Genomic DNA, 22,156 nt, shown 5'->3' on the forward strand with positions numbered 1-22,156 from the left:
CTACAACTGAGAATTGGCAGCTCCATTTCTAACTTTAATGGATGGATCGATGATTTGCCGGCCGCTGTGACCGAGCGCTTCTAGGCGCTTCAGTCAGGAACCGCGCTGCTGCTAAGTTCGCAGGTACGAATCCTGCGTCGGGCATGGATGGGTGTGATGTCAGGTTGGTTAGTTTTAAGTAGTTCTAAGTCTAGTGGACTGATGACCTCAGATGTTAAGTCCCAAAGAGCTTGGAGACATTTGAAACATTTCATGGATGATTTGGCAGAGTGGACCAAACAGGTTGGTCATCGGCCCCATCAGATTGGGGTAGGATTGGGAAGGAAGTCGGCGGTACTCTTTCAAAGAAACCATCCAGGCAATAGCTGAAGCAATTTCGGGAAAAAAACGGAAAACCTAAATCAGGGTGACCCGACGCGAGTTTGAACCGTCGTCCTCACTAATGATAACATTCTCAGGATGTGTACCAGAAACACTACTACCAGTAACAGTAACGTGTGCTGTGTTCGTGCCAGGAAAATGCTTCCAAGGGGCCATTTGTACACATCCGAGAGTGAAAGAGATGACTACGACTCAGACAAAGCTGCTGAATATTTTCCTGAACACAAATGCGCTTCGCCGCACGGTTTACGGCGCCTTGTCACGGTCCGCGCGGCTACGTCCGTCGGGAATTAGAGCCCTCCATCGGGCATGGGAGTGTGTGTTGTCGTTAGCGTAAGTTAGTTTAAGTTGGATTAAGTAGTGTGTAAGCTCAGGGACCGATGACCTCAGCAGTTTGTTCCCATAAGATCTTACCACAAATTTCCAAAAAAAAATTTACAAATGCTCTTCAAAAGTTCTTGCTAATAATGTAAAAGTGAATCATTATTTAAGCTAATAAACAATGTTCAGTTGTGTCCCTTACCATAGTTTACATGAACTCACATGACAGAGTGGTGGAAGAAATGTTAAGGATATTGCTTAACACTGTTTATATGCTGTAGTAAGGCAATAATAAAATTGATTATATACTGAGCTGAATTTTAATTTCTAAGGTTGTTATACCATATTGGTACAAAAATAGGTAATGCAAATCTTGGTATCATAAGCTAAAACACCATGGGCCTCATAAAAGTTTTTGAACGGTATCGAAGTAATGTTTCATTGACTCTACAAGCAAGTAAACAGTGGTAACTTAATGCTAATCCATGTTGAGTGTACTCAGTTTGAGTGTGAACAATGTTAAGTGCACATTGACGTATTTTAAGAACAACACTGTTCATAGAATTTACGATTTAAAAAAACGAATATTTGAAAACAGTGACTTATCCCAATAAACAAATCACATTGGATATGTTTTAAATATGTGATTTATGGAATTTTATTGAACTTTTACTGCTCAGTTTCTGAAAAGAAGCAGTTGATCCCTTAGCATTGTTTACATTCGAGATTCTCTATTATCACGTGACTTTAGTATAACACTCCAACTTACACCGAAATTTTAATAGAATTATTTGACCTCATCTTACACATTTGTTTATTATTAGCAGATGAATAATTTACGATGGTATGTGCTCAAATCGATTTTATGACAGGAAGAAAAATTACGTAGCATAGGTAATTTGCTAAATGCCTAATTATGGCTATTGTGCCAGAAAGAGGCGCATTATGTGTTGAAAAGTGTCGAAGATACTACTCTGTCAGTTATTTCCCAATCTACGACATGTACTGTCACTAGAATGATACCCCATTATTCTCTTTTCTGCTGCTTAGATAAAGGATGTCCATAATTAAAGTTCTGGTTTCAAGACAGTAGGGAGAGGACCTCAGAATGACATCAAATTTGAATGGCACATTTGTTGTGTACGACTTCATACACAACGGTGAGCGGAGGTTGGCTACGGAGCGGTGCAGCAACTGTCTTCATACAGGGTGTTTCAAAAATGACCGGTATATTTGAAACGGCAATAAAAACTAAACGAGCAGCGATAGAAATACACCGTTTGTTGCAATATGCTTGGGACAACAGTACATTTTCAGGCGGACAAACTTTCGAAATTACAGTAGTTGCAATTTTCAACAATAGATGGCGCTGCAAGTGATGTGAAAGATATAGAAGACAACGCAGTCTGTGGGTGCGCCATTCTGTACGTCGTCTTTCTGCTGTAAGCGTGTGCTGTTCACAACGTGCAAGTGTGCTGTAGACAACATGGTTTATTCCTTAGAACAGAGGATTTTTCTGGTGTTGGAATTCGACCGCCTAGAACACAGTGTTGTTGCAACAAGACGAAGTTTTCAACGGAGGTTTAATGTAACCAAAGGACCGAAAAGCGATACAATAAAGGATCTGTTTGAAAAATTTCAACGGACTGGGAACGTGACGGATGAACGTGCTGGAAAGGTAGGGTGACCGCGTATGGCAACCACAGAGGGCAACGCGCAGCTAGTGCAGCAGGTGATCCAACAGCGGCCTCGGGTTTCCGTTCGCCGTGTTGCAGCTGCGGTCCAAATGAGGCCAACGACCACGTATCGTCTCATGCGCCAGAGTTTACACCTCTATCCATACAAAATTCAAACGCGGCAACCCCTCAGCTCCGCTACCACTGCTGCACGAGAGACATTCGCTAACGATATAGTGCACAGGATTGATGACGGCGATATGCATGTGGGCAGCATTTGGTTTACTGACGAAGCTTATTTTTACCTGGACGGCTTCGTCAATAAACAGAGCTGGCGCATATGGGGAACCGAAAAGCCCCATGTTGCAGTCCCATCGTCCCTGCATCCTCAAAAAGTACTGGTCTGGGCCGCCATTTCTTCCAAAGGAATCATTGGCCCATTTTTCAGATCCGAAACGATTACTGCATCACGCTATCTGGACATTCTTCGTGAATTTGTGGCGGTATAAACTGCCTTAGACGACACTGCGAACACCTCGAAGCTTATGCAAGATAGTGCCCGGCCACATCGCACGGCCGACGTCTTTAATTTCCTGAATGAATATTTCGATGATCGTGTGATTGCTTTGGGCTATCCGAAACGTACAGGAGGCGGCGTGGATTGGCCTCCCTATTCGCCAAACATGAACCCCTGTGACTTCTTTCTGTGGGGACGCTTGAAAGACCAGGTGTACCGCCAGAATCCAGAAACAATTGAACAGCTGAAGCAGTACATCTCATCTGCATGTGAAGCCATTCCGCCAGACACGTTGTCAAAGGTTTCGGGTAATTTCATTCAGAGACTACGCCATATTATTGCTACGCATGGTGGATATGTGGAAAATATCGTACTATAGAGTTTACCAGACCGCAGCGCCATCTGTTGTTGAAAATTGTAACTACTGTAATTTCGAAAGTTTGTCTGCCTGAAAATGTACTGTTGTCCCAAGCATATTGCAACAAACGGTGTATTTCTATCGCTGCTCATTTAGTTTTTATTGCCGTTTCAAATATACCGGTCATTTTTGAAACACCCTGTAGGAAAGCTGTACAGGAGCAGAAATGATTAGTGTACAAGTAACACTAAAAACAGAGTATTTAATTAACTTGTATTTCTCCAAACATATGAAGACTCATTACAAATGATACACCAAGAAATAGAGTCCGTGTATCGGAGTGTTACAAGCAAGAGGCTCCAAGCGCGAGACGGCTGGATCACTGCTGGCTGCCATCCTATATCGTGGCTGCAGAGGGCGCTCGTAGTCCAGAGCCGCTGGAAGCGTGGCTGAGCTGGCGTGCTCCAGTGGGTCTTCCGAATCCTGCCTGACAGCTACCAGCGTTGGACGGAAACTTGCTACTCAGTTATTAACTGTGACACGCCTGTGGGGGAGGTGTGGACACGTGATACCTCAATACAGTGTATAGCAAAAAGAATCATCCGATTAGGCATGTCTACATTTCTGAAACTAATGAACATTTATAATGAATTTTGTTTTTTGATGAACGGGAAAGTCAAAAAGCTTTTTTTTTTTTCGTACCTTTTCATAGGCGTTCAACATGTCCCCCTCGAGGTGCATGGCTTATGTGAATGCGGTATTCATATTGTTCCCACATCGCAGCGAGCATGTCTTGAGTTACAGCTTCCACAGCTCCTATTGTGCGATGTCTCTGTTCATTCATTGTTGCTGGTAACGGAGGCATAGAAGCAGAGTCTTTTATAAGCCCCCACAAGAAATAATCACATACAGAAAGGTCCGGTGACCTTGGAGGCCAGTAACATAAGGCTGAATCATTTGGTCCAGTGCGACCGGTCTATCGTTCAGTAATCCTCTGATTTAAAAATCTCCGCACTTCTAAATGCCGGTGTAGCGGTGCCCCCCAAACTGTTGGTAAATGAAGCCTTTCTAATTAGTTTTTCAGTTGTGGGAAAAGAAAGTTCTCCAGCATGTCGAGATATGTGCTTCCTGTTCTCGGCAAAGAAAAATGGACCATACACCTGTTACCACGAAACAGCGCAAAACATACTAAATTTTGGAGAGTCCCCCTCATGTTGTGCAACTTCATGTGGTTGTTCCGAAACCCATATTCTCACATTATGACAATTCACCTTTCCATTTCAATGGAATGTTGACTCGTCACGGAACACTAAGCGTGGAAAAAAAACTGTCATCCTCCATCTTTCCTACAACGAAATTACAGAACTCCGCCGGCTACTGTGGCCGAGCGGTTCTAGGCGCTTCAGTCTGGAACGGCGCGACCGCTATGGTCGCAGGTTCGAATCCTGCCTCGGGCATGGATGTGTGTGATGCCTTTAGGTTAGTTAGGTTTAAGTAGTTCTAAGTTCTAGCGGACTGATGACCTCAGATGTTAATTCCCACAGTGCTCAGAGCCATTTGAACCATTTAAACAGAACACACGTTGTTGTTTGTCACCTTCACGAAGAGCTTGCAGTAACTGAAGTTTGTATGATTTCATGTGCAAGCGTCGACGCAACACACGCCAGACGGACATCGGGTCCACGTTGTGCTGTTGAACTGCACAGCGAACGGATTTCTGCGTACTCCTTATGAAACTATGGGGGATGCTTTCGACATCTGTGTCAGACAATCGAGGACGGCCCGACGATTTGCGTTTACACAAACAACCTGTTTCTCGGAATTGTTCATGCCATCGTTTAATGCTCTGTGCTGTAGAAGGATCCACACGGTACCTAGTACGAAAGTCACGCTGAACAGTTAATACTGAGCGACGCTGCGCAAAACGTAGAACACAAAATGCTTTCTGTTGTCCCGACACAATTTTTACTAGAACCGAAGTGGGCGCGCCTCTGCTACTAGCGGGAACCATGTAAAATTTGAGTGTTTGCTCTTTCCAATAGTACGTTGTTCACGCACATATCTCAAACAACACAATAGTTATAATTCTTTTAAAAATCGGATCATTGTTTTTGATACACCCTGTATTATTGATTTTTTGACACAGCTGGAAACGTCGAGCAACAAAAAAGTTTAACAATAATGTTACCAATAAATGGCACTGTAAGTGTCTTAACGTCATTGGGGTCAGCTACAAATGACAGATGAATCGCAATACGATGGCTATGGTTTTAGTTGCACATTACTGTATCTGTACTGCTCAGTCTACATGCCTGTACTAAAACTCTGCTGCAGAGTGAAAATTTCATTCTGATGCCTGTACTAGTTCGACAATCAAAAGTTGTGGCACTGTTTACTTGGGTAAGCCTATCCACTACGGAAAGCGTACCACATCGCACAGGAAAAATCAGTTTTTTAATGTCCTGAGGCCAAAAAACATATAAAAATCAAAATTACAACGGGTTTTGATTGTCCTGGGATCAAAAAGCACATAAAATGCAAAATAGCATCGGTTTCTAACTATCGTGAGACTGATGCAAAACCAGTTCAATACGCTGTCCACCGTTTCCTGTCGAAACTTGAAATCGAGAAACAGCATCTTACACAACTGATAGGATTGTCTCAGGGTTCACGTTCAGCATGTTTTGCGCAATGCGTGCCTTCAATTCATCTACGTTCATAATTGGAGCACTCAGCACAACATCTTGCAGAAACCCACAGCCAGAAGTCACACGGATTAAGAACGGACGATCTCGATGGCCAAAATGAAGGGAAATAGCGGCTGATAATTCTATCATTTCCGAAATACCTCTGCAGCAGCAGCTTCATTCGCTGTCCAATGTGTGGAGGAACGCCGTCTTGCACAAAAATGATCCTGCACTCACGCATATACACTGTTGAAGGGTTGGAATGACGTTGGTGCGCAAAAGAATCTCATAGTGTTTACCAATGACGCTGCACGTAACAGAATATGCAGGATTCCTCTTCTCGAAGATTACGGGCCTACGATAAACGAAGCCGTCAACCCACACCACACCACACCACACCACACAGTCACCTTTACAGAATGAAGTGGTACTGACTGATGTGCATGCGGATTTTCAGTTGCACAACATATGCTGCAGTTCGCCGAATTGGCATATCCTTGAAGTTGGAAATGGTCTCGTCTGTCCAGAGAATGTTCCATGGCCAGTCATTGTCCACTTCCTTGGGTGGTTCAGATGGTTCAAATGGTTCTGAGCTCTATGGGACTTAACATCTGAGGTCAGTAGTCCCCTAGAACTTAGAACTACTTAAACCTAACTAACCTAAGGACATCACACAGATCCATGCCCGAAGCAGGATTCGGACCTGCGACCTTAGCAGCAGCGCAGGTCCGGACTGAAGCGTCTAGAGCCGCTCGGCCACACTAGCCGCCTTCCTTGGGTGGAAGAAATTCCAGATCGAACATTTGTCTTGCCGGTAGATCAGCAGGATGGAATTCGTCAACATGGGTGACTGTGTATGGATAGCAATGCAGGACGTTTCGTAGGATTCTATGCACCGTGTACGCAGGCAAGTCCAAAAGTTTGGTCATTTCCCCGTGCACTGCACCGCTCGATCCCTCACGATGCTGTTGTGGCCACGTCTCCCAGCCGGCCGGAGTGGCCGAGCGGTTCTAGGAGCTACAGTCTGGAACCGCGAGACCGCTGCGGTTGCAGGATCGAATCCTGCCTCTGTCATGGATGTGTGTAATGCCCTTAGGTTAGTTAGGTTTAAGTAGTTCTAAGTTCTAGGGGACTGATGACCTCAGGAGTTAAGTCCCATAGTGCTCAGAGCCATTTGAACCACGTCTCCCACAATCGTCGGATTAGCTGCTTTGTCCGATCAGCTGCTTTCGTCTCTCTGCCACACTGCAGTTCAAAAGGACCTGTCATTTCGAATTTTGTAATCATTTTCTCCATACCCTTAGCAGACTTCGGAGGAACTCCTTTTTTCATACCCTTGACTGTCAGGAATTTCTGGAGTGCTACTGGCGCACAGTAATCGAACTGTGAAAGAGGTTTAGCAGTAGCGCGAGCACCTTCATGGAGACAGTTATGCGGGGGCATCTCGGACGCAAACCGGGGAACAGCCGTGAGCCGCGCGTTTGTTGGTGCGCGTATTCTGACCTTTTTTTTAGCTCCCGTAGCCTAATGGTCAGCGCGTCTGACCCGGGTTTGATTCCCAGGAGTATCAGAGATTTTTTTGAAACTTCCTGGCAGAGTAAAACTGTGTATCGGACCGAGACTCGATCTCAGGACCTTTCCTTTTCGCCGGCTAGTGCTCCACCATCTGAGCTACCCAAGCATGACTCACGATCCGTCCTCACAACTTCTTTTCTGCCAGTACCTCGTCTCCTACCTTCCAAACTTCACAGAAGCTCTTCTGTCAACCTAGCAGAGATTTTTTGTCGCTCGGGGACTCCTCATAATCATCGACACCCAAGTAGTCCACTGAAAAGACATGAAACTCGGCGGCCGATCATCTCCGGATGGGGACTCCCGTCATCAGTGCCATGCGATCTTTCCATTTCAGCTCATTAGCGGCATTTATTTCATCTACATCTACATCTACATGATTACTCTGCAATTTACATTTAAGTGCTTGGCAGAGGGTTCATCGAACCACAATCATACTATCTCTCTACCATTCCACTCCCGAACAGCACGCTGGAAAAGCGAACACCTAAACCATTCTGTTCGAGCTCTGATTTCTATAATTTTATTTTGATGATCATTCCTACCTATGTAGGCTGGGCTCCACAAAATATTTTCGCATTCGGAAGAGAAAGTTGGTGACTGAAATTTCGTAAATAGATTTCGCCGCGACGAAAAACGTCTTTGCTGTAATGACTTCCATCCCAATTCGCGTATCATGTCTGCCACACTCTCTCCCCTATTACGTGATAATACAAAACGAGCTGCCCTTTTTTGCACCCTTTCGATGTCCTCTGTCAATCCCAGCTGGTAAGGATCCCACACCGCGCAGCAGTATTCTAACAGAGGACGAACGAGTGTACTGTAAGCTGTGTCTTTAGTGGACTTGTTGCATCTTCTATGTGTCCTGCCAATGAAACGCAGCCTTTGGCTCGCCTTCCCAACAATATTATCTATGTGGTCTTTCCAACTGAAGTTGTTCGTAATTTTAACACCCAGGTACTTAGTTGAATTGACAGCCTTGAGAATTGTACTATTTATCGAGTAATCGAATTCCAACGGATTTCTTTTCGAACTCATGTCGATCACCTCACACTTTTCGTTATTTAGCGTCAACTGACATCTGCCACACATATAGCAATCTTTTATAAATTGCCTTGGAACTGATACTGCTCTTCGGATGACCTTACTAGACGGTAAATTACAGCATCATCTGCGAACGACCTAAGAGAACTGCTCAGATTGTCACCCAGGTCATTTATATAGATCAGGAACAGCAGAGGTCCCAGGACGCTTCCATGGGGAACACCTGATATCACTTTAGTTTTACTCGATGATTTGCCGTCTATTACTACGAACTGCGACCTTCCTGACAGGAAATCACGAATCCAGTCACACAACTGAGACGATACCCCGTAGGCCCGCAGCTTGATTAGAAGTCGTTTGTGAGGAACGGTGTCAAAAGCTTTCCGGAAATCTAGAAATACGGAATCAACTTGAGATTTCCTGTCGATAGCGGCCATTGCTTCATGCGAATAAAGAGCTAGCTGCGTTGCACAAGAACGATGTTTTCTGAAACCATGCTGATTACGTATCAATAGATCGTTCCCTTCGAGGTGATTCATAATGTTTGAATACAGTATATGCTCCAAAACCCTACTGCAAACCGACGTCAATGATATAGGTCTGTAGTTCGATAGATATGCCTCGTAATGTTTGCTTCGTAAGTTGAGGAGACTAGGAGTTTGTGTCCGCTGTGTTTCAGAGCGAGCAGAAGCGCTTTCTCCAGCAGCACAAGCAGCGGTCGGAGACGTACAGCAAGGCGGCGGCGGCGGTGAAGAAGCAGCGCAAGAAGACGCGCACGAAGCCGCCGTCGGTGGCGCTGGACCGCGAGGTGAAGAGCCTCCAGGCGCTGGAGGAGGAGCGCGCCAAGCTGGACGCCTTCTGCGAGGCCAGCCTCAAGACGGTGAGTCGCTGGCGGCGATGTGCTCTCCTGGTCGATCCGTGATCAGACACATCAAATAGATCTGAAGTGGCATTTTTCAACAGCGAAGAACTGCTATATTTACTACTTTTTACAAACACATTTGATCATCACGCTCGCTAACTACAGTCCACCTATGCCAGCTGTTCCCATTCTCCAAACGAAATTTCTCTTACGGGATCCTCCCCATCTAGTAAACTTTAGATATAGCATCGAAGGGCAGTCCGTTCAATTGAGGCATACGCCACAGCTGTGCTGAAGTTGGCTCTACAATTAATTCAGTTTGTCGACACCAAATGAACGAACATTTCCTTCCGTGCCTTACTGTCAACCACTTCCACCGTATACTTCGGCTAAGATGGATCCACGATGTATGTAACATGTCACGCAAACTTAAACACATATACAAATGTACACAGTGCGTTTTGAGTGCTTCTGTGAGTGCTATGTATGCGAAAGCACCCACATGCACAACATGCTTCTTAACTGTAAATGTGTATAATTTGCTGCAGTTTATCCTCCATAACGGCAACATGGAATGAGAGACTAATACACAGTGGAACACCTTTTATAACAAAATTTTTTGACGCTATGTAAATGTACAGCGGCAACGGCCTTGCCGCAGTGCCTATACCGCTTACCGCGAGCTCACCGAAGTTAAGCGCTGTTGGGCGTGGTCGGCACTTGGATGGGTGACCATCCATGCCGCCATGCGCTGTTGCCATTTTTCTGGGTGCACTCAGCCTCGTGATGCCAATTGAGGAGCTACTCGACCGAATAGTAGCGGCTTCGGTCAAGAATACCATAACGACCGGCAGAGCGTTGTGCTGACCCCATTCCCCTCCTATCCGCATCCTCCACTGAGGATGACACGGCGGTCGGATGGTCCCGGTAGGCCACTCGTGGCTTGACCACGAAGTGCTATGTAAATGTACAGCTTCCATTTCTGTATTTGTAATGTCAAATAAAATTTCCTTCATCAAATATTTTTTCATAAATTATTATAGGAGATTTGTTAAAAGTATAGGGCATTATGATGAAGACCAGAAGATGGCAGTTACAAGTTCGAAACCGATTGTCAACAATGAAGACTAATTTATCCGATCTTGACTATTGAAAGATTTTTCCCAAGCAAAACATAGATCGCTCCCCCTACGTTCACAGTATGAGAATATTCAGCCTTCGTCCAGTTTTCCTTTGGACTCCTCTGATGGAATCATCGCCTAGCGGGCCCAGGCAGATCATGGCTGTGCTTTCACGCCACGAAGGAGGAAAATAATCAGCCATGGTGCGTAGGGAATAGAAGTAAGTACTAGGGACCACCTGTGGGCACGACAACATTTTGGTGTTCTCCCTCTCTTGGCCTGATCCGCTCTAACACTCACGCAGTCGTTCACCTTCTTAGTTACGTGTTTGTATTGATTTTATATTTCTCTACTGTTCAGTTTCGAGATATGCAAACTAAGAGTATCTTTCATTGTGTTAAATTTAAAAGTCTGTCTTAAAGGATGACCCTGTCACTCATAAATATCCCCCTAACGAGATGTATAGAGCACAAATTATAGAAAACATGGACGGTTGCCCAATAAGAGTATCTTTCAGTATGAACTTATCTAATAGAGTGTTCTCAATATAGTAGTCTCAACGTATTAGCTGTAATAAAAATTGTCAATATAACAGCTTTTGGCGGTATGAAGATGTCATTTCTAAACAATTTGCCAGCTGTGGACCACTACCTGCAAAAAATATTCTTGACAGAAGAATGTGTGCCTGGGAATCTTCGCAGTCTCACAAGGCAAGAAATCAAATGAGATTTTATTGCATAGTTAGAGAGCATATAAGATAAACAGAATTTGTCAGAATTCGGACTAAATGTTCAAAGTTTGCATATGTATTTAAAAGACATCCACAGGAAATGAAATTCCACTAGTGGAAGTGAGCAACCCTGTACTGGGGTCTCCTGGTGAAGCCATCTGGAGGCGGCGGGTGTCAAACACTGTCCACCTCGAGATTTTAAAATAAAAGTGCAAAATAACGCTGTCTGGTCTCCTAGAAGGATGTACTTTGTTATTGTGTTCTGTAGTAAGTCAGTATAACTGAAGGACTGGGCCTACGAAAGTGTGGTCAACAGAGATATCAGAAAAGTAACAAGCTTGACCTACATCTGTTGTTTGTGAATTTTTTGCCGCAAACACGACAACGGAATAAGCATCGGTTGTCTCCTTGCATTACTCGGTGAGCCACATTTTCTTCAGGTTACCGATGAAACCTGATAACAGAAGACTGGAAGGGATCAGCTAGCGAGCCATACTTACAGCATGAGCCAGAAGACACACAATCCCAAATTTTAAAAAAAGTAGTCTTTTAAGAAACTAAGTTTATTACCGCGATAATGTTTCTCTCGACAACGGATGACATTGTGGGAGATGCACAGTAAGTGATATCCAAACACTTGCCCACCGTTTTGATTCAGTGTAGAGTTAGTTGTGTTTTTCTCAGTCTGAACGTGTATTCAACCTTGAAAGTAACTTCAAATAGCAAAAATCTCAGGAAGACTCTAGGGTAACTTTTCCTGGAACAAGGTTGCCTAACAAACCAATGATAGCCGCTTGTCTCAGAAAAGCTAGTAGCGTGAATGTATGTGGACATTCCTGACGACTTTCGACGTTAAGTGAGACCCAACTGGAAAATGTTCGCGCATCTTTGCTACTTTAACCAAGGACGTCGACGCGGAAACTGTCAGTAAACTGGAATGTCTTACGGAAGTGTTTGTACAACCACAAAGAAGCAAACTCTGTCCGTAATGCATTCACGTTGAACATGAAATTCGAGAACAGTGGAAAAAGACTACATAACTGTGAATTTTATTTGCGTTTTATTCGGAGCGTTGTTTCGGTGTTGGACTATGTTTTCTACTCTGATGAAGAAAAGTTTCATCTAAGTAACTATGTAAACAGCCAGGACGACAGAGTTTGGAGTTCAGAAAACCCTTTCACTCTCTATGAGACCCGAATGCGTTCACAGAGGGTTGGAGTTGGTGGGCTGAACGTTACCAAAACATTATCATGCAATACTCAGAGTTGCTAGAGCCTGATGAACGACATTGTTGGATGCAGTAATTTGGTGCAACAGTGTTGAGGGCGAGTAGCAGAATGCTAATGTTGCTTGAGTTCGATGGGGGACACATCATTTCAATGACCTATGGCGCCAACAACCATAGATTTATCTCTCCACACACTTTTCTGTTTGGAAACATCTGAAGAACTATGTCTATGAGAAAAATCCTCACACAATCGACCAACTGAAGCACAACATCGATAACGTAACAATCTGGATAAGTATAGCGACCATCCAAAAAGTACCAGCCAACGTCAAGAAACGTATTGAAATGTGTGTAGCAGCATATGGAGGACATTTACAGCATCTATTGTGGGAAAATACCTATTGCAAATGAGTACATTTTAAGTATATTAATAAAGATTTGAATTTTTTTAATTTCAGGTTGCGTAACTTTTGGCCCAAGCTGTGTAAGTAACGTTGTAATAAAGTCAACAACATGAGTAAAAATGCGAAATCGATATAAATGAGTTAATAAACTGAGAAACTGAAGAATGAAATACTCACAGGAAAAATTTAACTTGCCTACAGGAAGTGTAAAGTAACTAAGCAAACGTAGCGAATAAAGGTGTTTATGTACATCGCTAATTTATGTATAACGCGTAGCTGAGCAGCAGCGGAGAAGATTGATGCGTAAGAAATTTTTAATTATGTTTTAGAACCGTTCGTCGCCTTCAGATGTCAATGTAATTGAGACATGCGAGTAATTATAGCCAGTCACTCAATATTCCCTGTAAGCGTTTCGGAGGATTACATTTGTATCATCACATAGTTTTATTTAAAAAAGGCATAACATAGACGTTTCTATGGGCATCCCGTGACCGCTGGATTAACATCACATTGGGTACCAGAAAAACTTTGTTACTTAAAATTTCAATAAAATCACCCGATGAAGTAGTAATATACTTCGAAAAGCGTAGTGGCATTATAAATAAAGTGACTAAATACAGTTATTTATATCTATCAGTTCATATTAACAGGAGTAACTGTTATGCTTAATATAAAACGTTTTCAATCAGAGCTCAAGTTAACTTTAATAATAAACAATAAATTTCAGTTTGTCATTCATTTCTTTAATTGTGGAAATTACTGTTCCTCTCATAGAGCACTTTGTTACATTAAAGATAAATGTTATCAAATGATGTGAATCATTTTCGCAACAGCCACACGATTCTTCATAACCAGACGGCATTTCATTAGAGTAAAGCAATAAAATTCCTATTGTTTCGTTTTCTATGTAGCCTATTTTAAAGGTACTGTGAATTCTCACCTGTAAAAAAAAATATATTGAGGCCTTCGTTATTTTTACATTTTCTACAAATTATTTATGCAATCGTAAATCAAAATTTCATTTTCATACATATTTTCACTAGATAGTTGGTTGATGCTTTAAAGGAGATTCTATAACAATCATAAGTTAGAAGTAGACTTCAAAAACTGGCACAAACAATAAATGAAAAGTGGTAAAGCAGGAATGGCTAGAGTAGTAACATGCTTTACTATAACAAAGAAGAGTTATTTGAAGAAAATACACTGTGGTGTATACACATCAGGAACTTAGATGGAAAGCTAGTATTAGACTAGGAAGAGAAGGCTGAAAGGTAGAAGAGAGCAGAGAGGGACTATATAAAGGAAAGAAAATTAATTACAGTATTACGGAAAGGGAAGAGGATGTGGATGAAGATGGGATGGGAATGCTATACTACGAGACGAGTTTGACACAACGCTAGAAGACCTTAGTCGAAACAAAAGATTTGAAATGGGTGACTTACCCAAGTAATTACTAAGATACGTGGTGAATCAATTATGACTAAACTGATCGAACTGACATCTAGTCTTTATGAGACAGGTGAAATATCCTCGGGTTTAAAGGGGAGTGTAATAATCTCAATTCCGAAGAAGGCAGTTTCTGACAGATACTTCCGGCTTAATAAAAAATGCAAACCAATAACACAAATTACGTACACCGTAGTAGTACATGCAGAAGTTAATCCTGAGGAGAATCAATTGGATTCCGGAGAAATGTAGGAATTCGTGAGGTAATACTGACCCTACGATTTGTCTTAGAAGACAGGTTGAAGGCTCGCGGTCGTACATTTATAGCATTTGGAGATTTATAAGAAGATTTCGCAATGATAACTGCATTGCCCGTTTGAAGTTATTAGTTATCTGGAAAAAAATACAAGGAGTGAAGGATTATCTACAACCCGCAAAGAAATCAGACTGTAGTTATGATTCGAAAGGCACGAAACAAAGAGAGTGGTTGACAAGTGAATGAAATAAGTCGTAACTTATCCTACACGATATTCAGTCTGTACGAAGAACAAGCGGTAAGGGAAACCAAGAAGAATCATTGAAAAGGAATTAATGTTCAGAGAGGATAAAGGAATTCGCTGAGATTTGCCGACGACGTGATTCTGTGAGAGAGAGCAAAGGAATTGAAAGATTGGATCTAATATGGGCAATGTCTTCGAAATATTCTATAAGATGTATATAAATGAAAGTAAAATATGGACAATGGAAAGTAGCCGAAATTTATTAGCCGATATTGAAGGAATTAATCAGGATATCAGCTGTCAAAATATGATACAGTGAATTGCACGTAGAATTTCTTGTCTGCCCGCCACACTTCCTCCACGTGGTCAGCAGAATATGTATGATCAGTGTTTTTGGATTTGATCTTCAACGTCACCTACTACAGCCAACTAGACTGTTTATATCAAGAGGCCGGCCGCTGTGGCCGAGCGGTTCTAGGCCTTTCAGTCCGGAACCACGCGGCTGCTACGGTCGCAGGTTCAAATCCTGCCTCGGGCATGGATGCGTGTGCTGTCCTTGGGTTAGTTAGGTTTACGTAGTTCTATGGGACTGACGATCTCAGCTGTTAAGTCCCATAGTGCCTAGAGCCCTTTGAACCATTTACATCAAGAACACGATATTTATGGGAAAACTTGATTAGAAGAAAGGATCAGTTAATGGCACATATTCTGAGACATCAAAGAATCGTCAGTTTCAAAAAAGAGGTGGAAGAACGGGCGAGGGAGTGGGGCATAAAATTGCGAAGCGAGACAGAGACTTAGCTGCAGTAAGTAAAGTCGGTTGGCTGTAAGTTGTGAAGAGATGAAGAGGCTTGCACAGGATAGACTAGCGTGAACAGCTGCAGCAAAATTCGTCTTCCGACTGAAGATCATAGCAACAAGTAAGGGGACGGCAAATTGTATCAATCAGACATCTTTAGCTCAACAATGTTACATGACCGCAATGCCTTTGTGTTCTGTGGTGCGTGATTTAACGTTACTGAAAACAAGGTTCACGTGTTGCAGGCGATGACGCAGGAGCGGAGGCGGTACGGGTTCGTGCTGGAGCGCCAGTGCTCGCTGGCGAAGCACTACCTGCTGCACCACACGCAGGGCAAGCAGGCGCTGGAGGAGCGGCTGGACTCGTGGCAGGACGTGGCCCACTCCAGGGAGGCGCTGCCGGAGGGCGTCGAGGCCGTCCTCACCGCCAGGCTCCGACAGGTGAGTGCCATGTACGTAGGGGTGGATGGTTCAGGTGAGGACAACTGGACGCCGAGGGCATCAAAGCCGGAGCACTGCTGTAAGATGGAGAAATGTTTTCACAACTTTTTTTAATACTGTAATGGCGTCACCTAGCACATGCCTGTCTCACAAGTTCAATCTATTTCTTTCTTTCTAAGGCGTTCTTTGTCTTTTGTATTCCAATTCAACCTTGTGACGACTTCGTCGATGTTTTTTCGGCCATATACTTCCGAGTTTTTCTGTTTCTCGCCTTCCATTTTGTGTTTGGTAGTTCATCTTCGGACGTCTTACTGTATTAGAACCCTACGAAACCACCCCTTCTTCAGCAGTCACACACGTTTTTCATACCACTCCAGTACTTCATGTTTCTTCTAATCAAATACCTGTTATCTGCATCAAATACGGAGGTAAACAAAAAAAGAATACTTTTGTTCTTCATATGGGGTAACCTCAGCTATTAATTAGTAAATGCTAGGGACGTGGTCGGTTTCGGCTCTTATTGCCTGAGTTTCAATCATTTTATTTACTCACCTCGTAAGTAGCGTGAATAAAAGGTCGCTATATGTAAGAAGTGTGAAGCGCACTTTGAGTGTATCCTGATGACTAAAAGAGCCAAGCGCACTTTGAATAAGAAACGCTATCCGACATTTAAATCAACGTAAAAGATTGGGTCGCCACGAACTCTAGCCACACAACAAATAGGTTGCGCTGAGTCGGAAAATTATTTAATGTATTCACAATAAAAACTCACAAAAGAACATTCATGCTAAAGTCACTGATAAAGACTGGGATGTAATTATTAATATGATCCAGGCATTGTTCCCGTGAATCAAATATCGAATAAAGTGAAGAGTGCGCGAACACTGTGCATAAGTGCAGCTTGCAGCAACATTCCTGAAAACAAAATCTATTCTAGAGCATTTGTTTTAAATAAAAAAAGGACACTATTTATTGGACCTGTGCACATGAAAACGCTATGGATGGGCTAACAAGGAAAACTACAAGCTAAATAGCGTATTTAACGGAGACGTAACATCGATACACTGGATAAGATTGGAGGCAAAATTATTTATTCCTTAAATCATTCAAGTAATGCATCTATAGAACTGCTGTTGCCTGGTAACTAAATACAATCGCTTGTAAAACCCTACACGTTTCACAGCAGACTCGTGTGCTCACGTGGTTCGCGGAGACACACTTTCTACCTGCCGTGGCGAAATTTCAGTAACATAAAACCACGCAGTCGCGATCAGTTAACATTTTACAGATGACACATTTGAATAGACAACGGATAATGCCAGAGGGCCAACAAACTCTAATATTAATCCATGTGGATGGTTTTCACCGGACATAAAGTAATGAGACAAAGAAAATTCACAAAGAAGCAAAAATTACCAAGAGTCTGAAAAGACTAGAATGCACACATACGCAGTTGCAGGCACGCAAACATTCACACTGAACCGAGGACGCTTCAACATATACAACACTTTTGTGCTACGTTCTTCTTACGGATCAATATCAAGTCTGCATTAGGAATCAAACTAAAAGTCAGCAAAAGCCGCGCATTCCCTGCTGCGACACAGCAAATTAATCTTTATAAGATGAAACGCGATACCAAAAAGCTAAAAGCTCCCCTCTTGCTGTGAGACAAAGCGCCACACAGTTAAGTCAACTCACCCTTCTTCGAAGAGACTTCGGCTGCAGACCCTAGCCTAGCTGGAAGCATACTGACACACACTCCAGGGAAAACCAGAGATGAGGTTTCCGCCACCTACCTAACACCGGTAACTTTCACACAAGTGGACAAACCTCTTTGCCTATCTGAAAAGTGCAACGCTTGGCCATTCTGTACGACTACCGCTGATTCTCGGTAGCAGACTAAACCACTGTATAGCAAAATGAAAGACACCCACATTCATCCACTCACGCATGCCAGAGAGTTCTGTATCACTGCAAAGCAAATAAAATGATAATGAAAGGGGACTACAGGACCCTTTCAATCTGTACACGAATTGCCGTAGTTATCAAATCCAATAACATGTAGGCATACTCTCATTATAGCTCCCAATATCCTCCATGGCAGGTGGAAGAAATAACACCAATGTACCCTATTGTAATTAATAGATACAGCACGCTCGCCCAAACGCGAATTTTAAAAATAATAGTTACTGAAATAAAGAAACGGTCATCGTTCACGCTATTAAGACGTCACAAAACACTCGTCCTCACTTTAGTGCTGCCTGACAAATTTATCAAAAGTAGCGCAACACGAAAAGGTACATGACATGTAGCATTTAGCATGTCGGTGTTTCAAAATGACACCTTCTCCACGTATCAAAGTCAAGAGGCTAGTGGTCCCTATCCGTTCTGCACGGGAATAGGGACCGCTGCATCTGTACGAGAATATCTTGAAATCTACTACTTGGTAAGAGTAACGTCGATTTACAGCTGATCTTTTCTTGTGTTATGAAGCTATTGGCAGTAGCTGAATGTGGCAGAGAAACCTGTGCCGACACTAAGAGCGCTGGTCAGAAGCACATTCCGACACTGCTGGCTGGTGAAACCTGTCCCTATCACTGTACTCCGGGACTACAAGAGAACAACCAATATTTTCAGTTGTATTTTGTCGTTTTTTCATCATTTTTAACTACAGAATGGTGAGGGCAACTTTGCTAGCCTTTTGTCCACCTATTTCATAGCTGAAACAAGACGATTTTTTAATTTTTTATTCCATTTATTAAATTTTTATTTATTTCTTATTATTTCATTTTTTGTAACTAATGTCTTTCCCCTATAATATTTCTATTATTTCATCTTCAAAATCTTATCCGATGATTTTCAGCGCTGATCATGACATGAAAATGTCATTCGTACGTTTCAATCTACGATCGAAAAATATGCTACTAATTTTTAGTACCCTTCTTTAGCACTGGATCTCAGATTCTTTTATTCTCTTCCTTTTCGGTCTTCCTACACTCCATGATTCAGTGCTGTTACCGCAACGTACAATCTCTGAAATTTCTTTCTTAATGGCTACATTTGATAGTCGTATAGATGTTTCATCGAGTAATGCTCTCATAGCAAGAGCTAGGCTCCTTCTTACATCTTCTGAACGTCTTCGTGATGTGCATTTTCTTCCAAGGTAGCAGAACTCCCTCACTTTATCTACTGCATACTCCCCAGTTTTGATGTTAAATTTGCCACAAATCTCATTTACGCTACTCTGCAACTCATTTGTGTCACCGTGATTAATTTTTAATCGGTACTCCGTGGTTCAGAAGGCTGTTCATGCCATTCAGCAAGTCCTGTCATACTTCGGGACTTTCACACACGATGGCAATGATAACAGCGACATCTACTGCTGTGAATCAGTATCAGGCCTCTGCGACATCTTGAAGAAGGGCAGCTTTTTGTAATTAAAGTAGATAGATCATGATTTCGAGGATGTACATATTGATTCCGTCACAGCTTGCTGCACATATAAGAAAGGTCCAGAAAGGTACATTATTCACATTGCTGTGAGAATTTTCAGCAGGCAGTACAGGAATATTTTTCTTTTGGAGTTTCAGTCGAATGAATTCACATAAATCACTTTAGTGTAGTAGCTGTATCGCGTACTTGATGGAATAGTTTGTGTCGGGTAGTGACAGCAGTATGAATCTGATGGTTAACACTAACCCATACTAGTTATTCGGGAAACCAGATATTCGGGAAGCTTATGCAGAAAAATTGCTATTTGGACAATACATTGCAATGAAGTGTTAACAAATTGTAAGCAAATATTTACTACTAAAAGCAGTCTTGATCACGATTTATTTATTAAGATGACCGGTTTCGATCACTACTGTGGTCATCTTCAGACCATTTAATAGGAACCTCTTTCTGCTGGAGAATCACTAGTGTAGTGATCCTCCAGCAGAAAGAGGTTTCTACTCAATGGTCTGAAGATGACCACAGTAGTGGTTGAAACCAGTCACCTTAATAAATAAATTGTGATCAAGACTGCTTTTAATAGTAAATATTTCTAACACATTGATCTTGATCACTGTCACTCCCATAATGTATTCAAAAGTAAATTGTAAGCAGTTGTGGATGCAATGACTTGATCGCTTTCCTTGTTGACAGAAGCTAAAAAAACGATGTGCAAAAAACGTGATACACTTGAGTATTTTCTTAGGAAAACTTACTTAACATAATAAACTATTTCAGGGTTCTATCACAATATGAAATATTGTTCGAATGTGTCTGAAAAGTTGTTACATCCACTTATGTAATAGTAACTAACCAATCATTTAGTCATATATTTCAGTGCAGTGGCGACCCAAAATTAGGGCTTTCGAGGAGTAATGGTATTTATCCTTAGGATTCCTTCTTGAATTAAACTTACAAGTTTTGCTCAGATAATCACAGGCGCCATTTTTAGTGATTTCTTGTCGGGATAGTCGAAACCTGTGTTGTGATTCTTCAATTTCACCAGGCATATTTTATGACGAAATAAATCTCGGGTGAACAGCCTGGTATGAGTGTGCATAGGACACAATATTTCGGCAGTCGACCACGTTGCCATCATCAGCTGCGCTCATGTACTGTGCATCAGCGCACCTGATGATGGCAACGTGGTCGATTGCCGAAATATTGTGTCCTATGCACACTCATACCAGGCTGTTCACCCGATATTTACTTCTTTGAAACCTGTGTTGTTTAATCAGTTTCAAAACTAAAACCGTTTTAATGGAATTATCTCATTCGCATCTGTTCTGCAACGTCCGAAACTAGGGATTAATCACCAGATGTATTCAGACGCAGTGTTCCGAACTGATCGCAGGTGAGCTTCTGGCCAGAGGACAGTCCGGGAGGCACGGAGGACGACCGGCTGTCGCTGACGTCACAGCTGCGGAAGACCAAGTCGATGGACGCATCGTGCCTCGACATGCGGTCCATCGGCGAGGCGGTCAACCACAGCCCCATGAAGCCGCTCTCAAGGGCCAAGTCCGACTTCAACCTGGCCGCCTCCACGCACTCGCTCGAGCAAGGTAGGGACGTGGACTCCGTCCCAAAGTGTAAATATCGTCTGTAAACAGACAGTTAAGCTTTCCAGAAAGATGTGGTTAAAAAATGAGAAAAAAACTCTGTAGCTGATATCTCTACTGATAATGTTGTTGTTGTGGTCTTCAGTCCTGAGACTCGTTTGATGCAGCTCTCCATGCTACTCTATCCCGTGCAAGCTCCATCTCCCAGTACCGACTGCATCCTACATCCTCCTGAATCTGCTTAGTGTATTCATTCATCTCTTGGTCTCCCTCTATGATTTTTACCCTCCACGCTGCCCTCCAATGCTAAATTTGTGATCCCTTGATGTTATAATAAGTCTGATGTTATAATATATATATTCACAGAGTTATCATAACACATATATATATATATATATATATATATATATATATATATATATATATATAATAAGTCTGATGTTATAACACATATATATATATAATAACATCAGACATATATAATATATATGTTATAGATATATATTATATATAATATACACAGGGTGGTCCAAAAGTCCGGAAACACCCTGATAAAATTCAAATGGAGTAGCAAACAAGGAAATAGAGTCCATACACACGAGGAACGGGAAGGGGGAAACTTTATAGGCTATGCCACCAACATGGCGGCCATCTTGAAAGCCGCCATATTGGATTCAAAATTTAAAATGGGAATGTGCTCATGTGACATATCAAACAGATAGAGAATTTCACCAGAAAAACAATGCCGTTGTTATTTTAAACATAGCTTTATTCACTCTCGGGTTATAGCCAATTACTTGCGGCAGCAGTGGGACGCTCGGCAGCGTGAGTATTACGTACTGAGAAGTCATAAAATGGAGTCTGAAACGGTGCAAAGTGACTATCCCATGCCTGATATGTTACATGTGTTTAACTGTTAGGTATCAGTTACTCATGGTAACGTTTTAATCAATGGTTATCTGAGGTTATTGGATGAAGAAGTGTTTCCCTCGCTGTTAAGGGAGGATGGGACATTTCCG

The 22,156-nt window shown here is 42.4% G+C and overlaps 1 protein-coding gene across 1 annotated transcript in view; it reads left to right on the top strand.

Moving 5' to 3' along the window:
- Nucleotides 1-22,156, top strand: part of LOC124589405 (brain-specific angiogenesis inhibitor 1-associated protein 2) — a 618,821-nt gene that overhangs the window by 498,245 nt on the left and 98,420 nt on the right. The window contains exons 6-8 of the mRNA XM_047131551.1: nucleotides 9,236-9,436; nucleotides 15,892-16,086; nucleotides 20,933-21,140. Of these exons, the coding sequence (XP_046987507.1) occupies nucleotides 9,236-9,436; nucleotides 15,892-16,086; nucleotides 20,933-21,140 (604 nt within the window). The remainder of the gene's footprint in view (nucleotides 1-9,235; nucleotides 9,437-15,891; nucleotides 16,087-20,932; nucleotides 21,141-22,156) is intronic.

Source organism: Schistocerca americana, chromosome 2 (genome assembly GCF_021461395.2).
Source record: "Schistocerca americana isolate TAMUIC-IGC-003095 chromosome 2, iqSchAmer2.1, whole genome shotgun sequence".
Classification (NCBI taxonomy): domain Eukaryota; kingdom Metazoa; phylum Arthropoda; class Insecta; order Orthoptera; family Acrididae; genus Schistocerca; species Schistocerca americana.